This window comes from Carassius carassius, unplaced genomic scaffold, assembly GCF_963082965.1.
Source record: "Carassius carassius unplaced genomic scaffold, fCarCar2.1 SCAFFOLD_137, whole genome shotgun sequence".
NCBI classification, from domain to species: Eukaryota; Metazoa; Chordata; class Actinopteri; order Cypriniformes; family Cyprinidae; genus Carassius; species Carassius carassius.
Window position 1 is genome coordinate 30,001 of NW_026775203.1, and position 10,000 is coordinate 40,000.

Sequence of the window (10,000 nt, forward strand, 5' to 3'; positions counted from 1 at the left end):
CAGATCACACACACACAGATTAAACACACACACAGATCACAATCACACACACAGATCACAAACACACACACACAGATCACAATCACACACACAGATTAAACACACACGCACACAGATCACAAACAGACACGCACACACACACAGATCACAATCACACACACAGATCACAAACACACACACACACACACAGATTAAACACACACACAGATCACACACACACACAGATTAAACACACACGCAGATCACAATCACACACACAGATCACAAACACACACACACACACACACAGATCCCAATCACACACACAGATTAAACACACACACACACAGATCACAAACAGACACGCACACACACACACAGATCACAATCACACACACACACAGATTAAACACACACACAGATCACACACACACACAGATTAAACACACACGCACACAGATCACAATCACACACACACACACACACACACAGATCACAAACACACACCAGCAACAGCAGCTGGTTACATGGGAGTCTGTGTGTGTGTGTGTGTGTGTGTGTGTGTGTGTGCGTGTGTGTGCGTGTGTGTGTGAGAGAGTGTTTGTGTACCTGTTCAGTTGGGTTTATCCTCACAGTGAAATTGGCGATCACTGGACCAAACAGATGAATGTCATTCTGAAATACAATTGATCAGATTTATCAAATTCGATAAACAAAACAACAATGATAGGATCATCAAGGTCCAAGTCATCACACCCACACACACACACCCACACACACTCACCCCAGCATGCACAGCGAGTAACAGACAGACGGACACACACAGGAGTGGATGTGGATACCTGAGTGGCGTTGGAGAAGGTCAGAAACGCAGGGAGATTGAGAATCTCTGTTGAGAGTTGCGAGTCTCTGTTTCCTTTCACACTCATCCTGTACAAAACCACATACTGAGAGCCAGCTACACACACAAACACACACACACACACAGTGAGAATATGTTTGTGTTCTACATTGTGTGTGTGTGTGTGTGTGTGTCTGTTTTTTCTCAAATATGAGTTGGTCTATGACATATCTTTGTCTAGATTTAAGTCTATGATGTGCTCATGTATATAGTAAGTTAAATGATGCACTATAAAAAAATATGTACGATTTAAATTGAACTCTATACTACTAAAAATGTTTCATTAAAATACTGTTGGATTTAACAACAGTGGTTTTATGTTACAATGCATGTTGTTAAATGGATGTTTATCATGTTATTTTACTATTGTGTGTGTTATTATGGTGTTTGACACAAAAAAAGACTATTGGATTTACTGGTTTAACATTTTTTTTTTTTGTAAATTACTGTTTTAAAGTGTAAATTTACAGGATGATATGTATGTAAACACATTCTACTGTATTTTTCAGAGTGATGTTTGTACCGCGCAGTGAGTCTGTGCTGAAGGTCTGGAAGCCTCTCTCCTGGACGCTGCCATTGGTCTGCAGCAGAGTGACCCCAGACACAGAGTCACGGATGCAGAGCTGCGAAAGGTCACGACCCTCCTGCGGATTACTGACCTCCAGACGCACCTGCACCTGCGCAGACACACTGCCCCCCGAGTCCACCTGCAGCACACACACTTACACACTCATATACATACACCAGCACACACACACTCATATACAATGCTGTGAAAAAGATTTTGCCCCCATCCTGTGTTTTTTATTTTTTGCATATTTTTCAGACTTGAATGATTCAGATCATCAAACAAATTGTTATATTAAACAAAGTATAATATTACAATTTGTTTGATGATCTGAATCTTTCAAGTATGATAATTATGCAAATAAAATTAAAAAAGCAGGAAGGGGGCAGAAAACCTTTTCACAGCACTGTATATAAAAATACACACACACACACAAATATATACACCAGCACACAGTGCAAAAACACCCACACTCATATACATACACCAACACACAACGCACACACAACATTACTCTAAAACGGCCCGTTTTTCTAGTGGAGTTCCACAAGGATCCGTTCTCTGCCCAGTCTTGTTTTCATTATATGTGTTACCCTTAGATTTTCATAAGCATTCACTGGAATAAACTACCTCTACATCTCAGACTGGCTCTGTCATTAGGCCATTTTAAATTAAAGTGCATTTACAGGTGCATCTGAAAATATTATAATATAATGGAAAAAAGTTATTTTTGTAATTTAATTTAAAAAATATATTATAATCTAGATTTACTGCACACAAATACTGATATATTTCACTAGTTGTTGTGTTTTAATTCTGATGGTTACGTCTTACAGCTTAGGAAAGTTTAAAATTCAGTATCTCAAAAATTCCTAAATTCTAATTCCAAAAATAAAATTCCAAGTGGTTTGCTGACCATGATATTACTGTGCTTGATTGGCCAGGTCACCTGACCTGAACCTCACAGAGAATCTATGGGGTATTGTGAAGAGGAAGAGAAGTAACTGACAAACAACAAGGAGCTGAAGAAAGGCAACCTGTGCTTCAATAACTCCTCAGCAGTGCCACAGATCGTCTCCATGCCTCGCCGCACTCAAGCAGTAATTCATACAGGAGCTCAAACCAAGTATTGAGTGGATAATTTAAACCTGCTTTGGAGAGCTTGGGTATTTCTGTTTTGTAAATCTTTTTTTGATTGATCTTTGAGAAAATATTCACAATTTTTGAGATACTGAATTCTTTATTTTACTAAGCTGTAAGTCATAACAATCAGAATTAAAACAAAAACTCTTGAAATATATCTGTTTGTGTGCAATGAATCTAGAATCTAAGAAAGTTTGCAGTTCTGCAGACTAAGGCTTTTGATAACATGTTGTTGATCATTGCTTGTCTGAAAGTAAATACTGTGTATTTTTTATGTAGAGATTGTACAGCAAATTTTTTTTTGATTGTGATTTATAAATAAATAAAAACTCATTTACACACACACAGCAGTCTATGATCATGGAGTCAATCACACCTGAGCGCACTTATGGAAGGAGACTCCAAACGCTGAAGGCTTCATCTCGCTCTAAATGAAACACACATCAGATCAGACTGAGATCAGCAAAACAACAGAAAGCTGAAATCTGATTGATGGGTGATTGACAGATATCAGTGCATATCTTACCCGCTGTGAAGCGTGTCTGGTGCTTCTCTTCCCCGCCCACTGACCAAATAAGGTGTAGGGGGCGTGGCCTGAGATAGCGTCCTCTGGGTACTGTTGTGAAGAACTGATTCTTCGCCTGATTACTGAGAGAAAAAAACAATAGAAACTACTGTCTGTTCTTTATTTCCCCCCAAAAAACAACTAACAGATATTTACTTTTAGATTTAAAAAGAACATGAAATTAGAAACCTTTTCTGCGCTGTGATTCCTCCTGATGATCAATAGATAATGCTGCATTGATTACAAGAGCTCGCGCGATAAACAACAACGCGCTCCATACGAACATCTCCATACGCAGAACATGTGTTCACAAGCCGACGCATTTAACATGAGCAGATCAAACGATCCCACCGCGACGATTAATAAAGAAACAACTCATTAAATTCATGTTGTTGTCTGTTTTTTTTATGTCACCAGCAGCTCTTTGTTCTTCAACGCTGCAAAGTGTAAGTAAACATCTCATGAGTGACCGGGAAGAAGAAACGAGCGTTTCGCCGTATGTTTTTCCATTTCCGTTTTCCACAACTTTTCCAAAGATGGGAAACCGCGGGAAGCCCCGCCCTCACGCGCCTTCAATTGGCTCAATGAGCAACATTCCTCAGGCGATGCCGCGCTTCGATTGGTTGCAAACTCTGCCAATCAAAAGTAACAGTAGGCTACAGCAGACAGTAAGAGAATGTATGGCGTTATTTTGTATCGCGCCAACCACCATTAAACATCAGAAGAAGAGGAAGAAAGCAGGCTTTACGCGCGTTAACCGTGCGTTTGAGATGCCTTTTTAAGCCTCGCGGGCACGTGCTCGGAAATTGAAGCGTTAGAGATGCGGGGTCCGGTGCGAGTCTCGCGCTGATCGTGCCGTGTATGGCGAGTGGAATGTGACAGGATTACCTGCCGAAGTGAACTTTGACGTGTGATAAGTACGTCGCCTCTAAATAATACATCATCATCAGAGGTGTAATTTTACCAAGTATTAAACAGTAATAAAATGAAAGAGAACGTGTTTTTCTAAAATCCAGTATTATAAGTTAAAATAAGTAATATATTTAGTATACTTTCATGCATATAGTAATGAATTTGATTTTACCTAAAGGGATGTATTTGAATTTTAATTAAAGGATAGTTGACCAAAATCAAGAACTTCATAATCAAGTAATCACTGAGTGATCATTTACTCATTTTCATGTCTTTCCAAACCTGCATGATTTTATTTCTTCTGTGGAACATAACAGTTATTCTAAGACTTTCCTATTATTCAATACTTTTTCCATGTCCCTCAAAGATAGGATTTTTGGATTACGATAAGTACAATGGCTCATTTCACTGAATTTTACAAAAAACTATCATGACTAGACTCTGACTAGTTATATTTATAATACATATCATATATTTGTCCATTAAAATAAATAAATAAATAAAAATAGAGTGATGTGACATACAGCCAAGTATGGTGACCCATACTCAGAATTCGTGCTCTGCATTTAACCCATCCAAGAGGTCTTAAATCTCTTAAAGCCATCATAACGCACTGAATCATAATTTTGGATTGTGAGAAATCTAGATAAATTAAAAAACACTAAGAATTAAAATCAAAGTATACTTTCATATTATGATGACTTAAAAAATACAAAATAGACACAATGTTTTTTAAATGGTTATTAAATATTTCAACATGCATAAAGGTCACAACAAGAGCACCACGTGATGTTTCAGATGGGTTTAATCATTTAATAACAAATATATTATCGGTTGAAGTTTTTGTAAATGTTTTACAATTAAATCTTTAATCTTTAACTGTTATTTAATAAACAAAAGTACAAATAAAATAATTTAAAAGATTAAATATATTTTGTAAATATAATGGCTGCAACATACTCCAAAAAAAGTAAAATAAAAAATAAAATAAAAAATTAATAAAATTAAAAAGAAATTGGGAAGAGGCAAAATAAAAATGAAATTGAAAGAACACCTCCTGCATGAAAAATAATCAAATTAGTAAGTAACCACTGAATGAAATAACAAAAATAAATAAATAAATAATTTTAAAGCTTAGAATTTCTCAGCTCTAATGAATGTACGAAATATTATGTTTGGGGCTTTGAATAAACTTGGGCGAGTTTTTGTACAAGTCGTCACCCCCAGACCCATAAGAAAATAAAATAATAATGTCATGAATTTGCGCATAACTTTATACAACATAAAACTAAAATAGACACCATTATTTAGATTCTCCTTATTGAAAAAGAGCCCAAAATCACTATAACCCGTCATTATCTAAAGATATTCCTCATGAAGTTATAACATGCATAAAACTACACAGGAGGCATAAGTTTAGCAAAAAAATAATCTAAGGTAATTGCGATTTCGTAACCTTATGAAACGTCATATATCATAGAAAAAGGCACGTCATTATTTGCAGAAACTCCATCATTTAGATCCTAAGATATCTCTCATAAATGTATAAGACATAAAAATGAATTAGGACATGTAGCTGAGCAAAATATAAAAATATAAATAAATTAATTAATTATTTTTTAAAAAAAATGGGAGATTGCAGTCCTGCCGTTTTAGCTCGTAACTTCGCCAAACATGCATAGATCTTGAAAAATCGCACATTATTTTCAGAAAATTCTCCCGATTAAAAATCCAAAATTTGCCATAATCAGTCGATCAGATCGATAGATCTTCCTCATAAAGCACAACACATTAAACCAGACGGGGCCACAGGGGCACATATGGCGCAGCAAAGAAAAAAAAGGCCCAATGCTACACGTTTGAATTCTCCTGATTAAAAAGAGTTTACCAATCTTTCATAGATCAAAAGATATTCATAATCGAATTATAACACATAAACTCATTACACATTGTGTAACTTTCTCATACATTTTTATGCTTGTCATTTCATAACACACGCTCTGATCGTGGAAAATGGCATATCATTATTTACAGCAGATTCTCACGATTGAAATTAGTCTAACAATCCATTTCGTCTTTCGTGTGTTAATAATACCTAAACCCATTAATTAAAGAAATCAGTTGGAAAGCTCCTTTGAACACTTGGAAAAGCAGAATGTAAAACCTAGAATGTTTCTGAATGTTTCTGTATATTTTATCTTTTATACAACTTATATAACTATTTATAATTTATGAAATATGTTTTTTTGTGCCATGTATTCTAATATGTCAGAAACATCATACATCTCAGTTAGTCGTGTCATATGTAATTTGAAAGGTCTCATAGTAAAATAAAACTAGTGTAATTATTTAGGACTTTGACTAAACTTGAGTGAGGCATTACTTCAAATTCAAAACAACAATTTCTAAACTGTTAAGGACTAAGAGAAAGGCTACCTTGGTTCCAAATGCTGTAACTTTTGATTACTTCATGATATCACCATAAAATGTAATTCACATTCAGCACATATGTTGTAGAACATCACCAAAAAAGAAAATTTATCTTTATTTATCTTGTGAGATATTGAATGCCAAATAAGAGAGATATATCTAATAAGTCAAGTCAAGTCACCTTTATTTATATAGCGCTTTAAACAAAATACATTGCGTCAAAGCAACTGAACAACTTTCATTAGGAAAACAGTGTCAATAATGCAAAAATGATAGTTAAAGGCAGTTCATCATTGGATTCAGTTATGTCATCTCTGTTCAGTTAAATAGTGTCTGTGCATTTATTTGCAATCAAGTCAACGATATCGCTGTAGATGAAGTGTCCCCAACTAAGCAAGCCAGAGGCGACAGCGGCAAGGAACCGAAACTCCATCGGTGACAGAATGGAGAAAAAAAACCTTGGGAGAAACCAGGCTCAGTTGGGGAACAGTTCTCCTCTGACCAGACGAAACCAGTAGTTCAATTCCAGGCTGCAGCAAAGTCAGATTGTGCAGAAGAATCATCTGTTTCCTGTGGTCTTGTCCTGGTGCTCCTCTGAGACAAGGTCTTTACAGGGGATCTGTATCTGGGGCTCTAGTTGTCCTGGTCTCCGCTGTCTTTCAGGGATGTAGAGGTCCTTTCTAGGTGCTGATCCACCATCTGGTCTGGATACGTACTGGATCCGGGTGACTGCAGTGACCCTCTGATCTGGACACAGACTGGATCTGGTGGCTACGGTGACCTCAGAATAAGAGAGAAACAGACAAATATTAGCGTAGATGCCATTCTTCTAATGATGTAGCAAGTACATCGGGTGTTATGGGAAGTGTTCCCGGTTCCGGTTTACCTAATTAATGCAGCCTAAAAATCCTTTAACGGATTTGGATAATAAAAGCATATTAGTGTGTTATGTGTATGCCAGGTTAAAGAGATGGGTCTTTAATCTAGATTTAAACTGCAAGAGTGTGTCTGCCTCCCGAACAATGTTAGGTAGGTTATTTCAGAGTTTAGGCGCCAAATAGGAAAAGGATCTGCCGCCTGCAGTTGATTTTGATATTCTAGGTATTATCAAATTGCCTGAGTTTTGAGAACGTAGCGGACGTAGAGGATTATAATGTAAAAGGAGCTCATTCAAATACTGAGGTGCTAAACCATCCAGGGCTTTATAAGTAATAAGCAATATTTTAAAATCTATACGATGCTTGATAGGGAGCCAGTGCAGTGTTGACAGGACCGGGCTAATATGGTCATACTTCCTGGTTCTAGTAAGAACTCTTGCTGCTGCATTTTGGACTAGCTGTAGTTTGTTTACTAAGCGTGCAGAACAACCACCCAATAAAGCATTACAATAATCTAACCTTGAGCTCATAAATGCATGGATTAACATTTCTGCATTTGACATTGAGAGCATAGGCCGTAATTTAGATATATTTTTGAGATGGAAAATGCAGTTTTACAAATGCTAGAAACGTGGCTTTCTAAGGAAAGATTGCGATCAAATAGCACACCTAGGTTCCTAACTGATGACGAAGAATTGACAGAGCAACCATCAAGTCTTAGACAGTGTTCTAGGTTATTACAAGCAGAGTTTTTAGGTCCTATAATTAACACCTCTGTTTTTTCAGAATTTAGCAGTAAGAAATTACTCGTCATCCAGTTTTTTATATCGACTATGCAATCCATTAGTTTTTCAAATTGGTGTGTTTCACCGGGCTGCGAAGAAATATAGAGCTGAGTATCATCAGCATAACAGTGAAAGCTAACACCATGTTTCCTGATGATATCTCCCAAGGGTAACATATAAAGCGTGAAGAGTAGCGGCCCTAGTACTGAGCCTTGAGGTACTCCGTACTGCACTTGTGATCGATAGGATACATCTTCATTCACTGCTACGAACTGATGGCGGTCATATAAGTACGATTTAAACCATGCTAATGCACTTCCATTAATGCCAACAAAGTGTTCAAGTCTATGCAAAAGAATGTTGTGGTCAATTGTGTCAAACGCAGCACTAAGATCCAATAAAACTAATAGAGAGATACACCCACGATCAGATGATAAGAGCAGATCATTTGGGTATCAGGGTATCAGGTTTGACTCATCAGAAAGCTATACATCAATTCTATGCAGTGATGCCACGGATTCTCTCAGATAGTCAGAGACAATGGAAATGTGTGTTGTGCTCAGATGAGTCCACTGGAAAAAACAGATGAGTTCTCAGTCCCAAAGACCAATGGGCCATCCAGAATTTTACCAGTGATAGATGCAAAAGCAAACATTTGTTATTGGATGGGGGTTTATCAGAGCAAGAGGCATGGGTGACTGGCATGTGTGAGGGTACATTTACATGGAGGCATTACATGTCATTGGCATTGTACAGAGACATATACTGCCATCAAGATGATGTCTTTCATGAGAAGTCCATGGTTATTAGACCAAGACAACGCCAGCTCTCATTCTGCATGTGCTACAACAGCATGGTCTCATAGACACAGAGTGAATGTGCTAGATCAGTCCAGATCTGTCTCCTACACTGAACATGTATGACCCATCATGAAAAGGACATTCAGGCAATGATAACCACAGACTGATGAGCAGCTGAAGTCTTGTAAAAAACAATTAGTATCCTCGATTTACAAACAATTAAAAATAGAGTTGCTGTGACACCGAGTTAAACGTGTCTCTGTCCCATTTATCCTATATTTACAGATTGCCATTTATTAGGTCAGTGAAAACATCAAACAACATTAAATAGAATTACGATTTCATTATAAGATCTTGATTTTATTGCATGTTAGAAAAAAGTTTTTCTGATTTGGGGTTATATTTAATCCTATTTAGATGTTTTATGTCTTATTGAGGTCTATAAAAGTAAAAAATGTAGTGATAAATATACATTTCAAAGATTTCTATGTACTGTAATTATATAAAACTATACTGTCAGCGCACCATAGTTATAAAAATGAAGTAGATCATCGCGTTTGTTTCAGTTCAATAGGATAAAAATAATTCTCGAAAAATATTAGGGTTAAAATCAATCCCATTGCGCCTTCTAGTGGACAACATTAATATCACAGCCTTAGCGTCCCAAATATTATGTTAATAAACCCAAACATGTTTGCTTAGAACGACTTTGTTCTCGACGCCATTTAATGCTAAAGATCGAATGTCTAATGAATATCTAATATAAATACAACTTTATTTCTGTTAAAATGACACTCTTTTATGTCGAGATCACAAGTAAACAAGAATGCAGAAATCATGCATATCCTCTTAGTGTTTCTGTACAGACGTAGTCAGCCAGACGATGAACATTATTAACAGCAATTATTATATGATGCAGTCACACTTGTAGCAATATTTTTTAGTTCTGTTTGTTGATTCAGGGTCAGCATCATCTGGGGTCCTCTGAGGGGTCATCTCTTCTCAGGTGTTCTGGATCCAGACTGGAGCAAAACAAATA

At 36.7% G+C, this 10,000-nt stretch overlaps 1 protein-coding gene across 1 annotated transcript in view; it reads right to left on the reverse strand.

Moving 5' to 3' along the window:
- The window catches only part of LOC132139434 (limbin-like), a 30,894-nt gene extending 26,872 nt beyond the window's left edge, over window positions 1-4,022 (reverse strand). The window contains exons 1-6 of the mRNA XM_059547784.1: window positions 3,346-4,022; window positions 3,118-3,239; window positions 2,968-3,018; window positions 1,404-1,587; window positions 822-937; window positions 589-654 (exon numbers count right to left, since the gene is read on the reverse strand). Coding sequence (XP_059403767.1) covers window positions 589-654; window positions 822-937; window positions 1,404-1,587; window positions 2,968-3,018; window positions 3,118-3,239; window positions 3,346-3,448 — 642 coding nt within the window. The 5' untranslated portion in view covers window positions 3,449-4,022. The remainder of the gene's footprint in view (window positions 1-588; window positions 655-821; window positions 938-1,403; window positions 1,588-2,967; window positions 3,019-3,117; window positions 3,240-3,345) is intronic.
- Window positions 4,023-10,000: the final 5,978 nt, after the last annotated feature.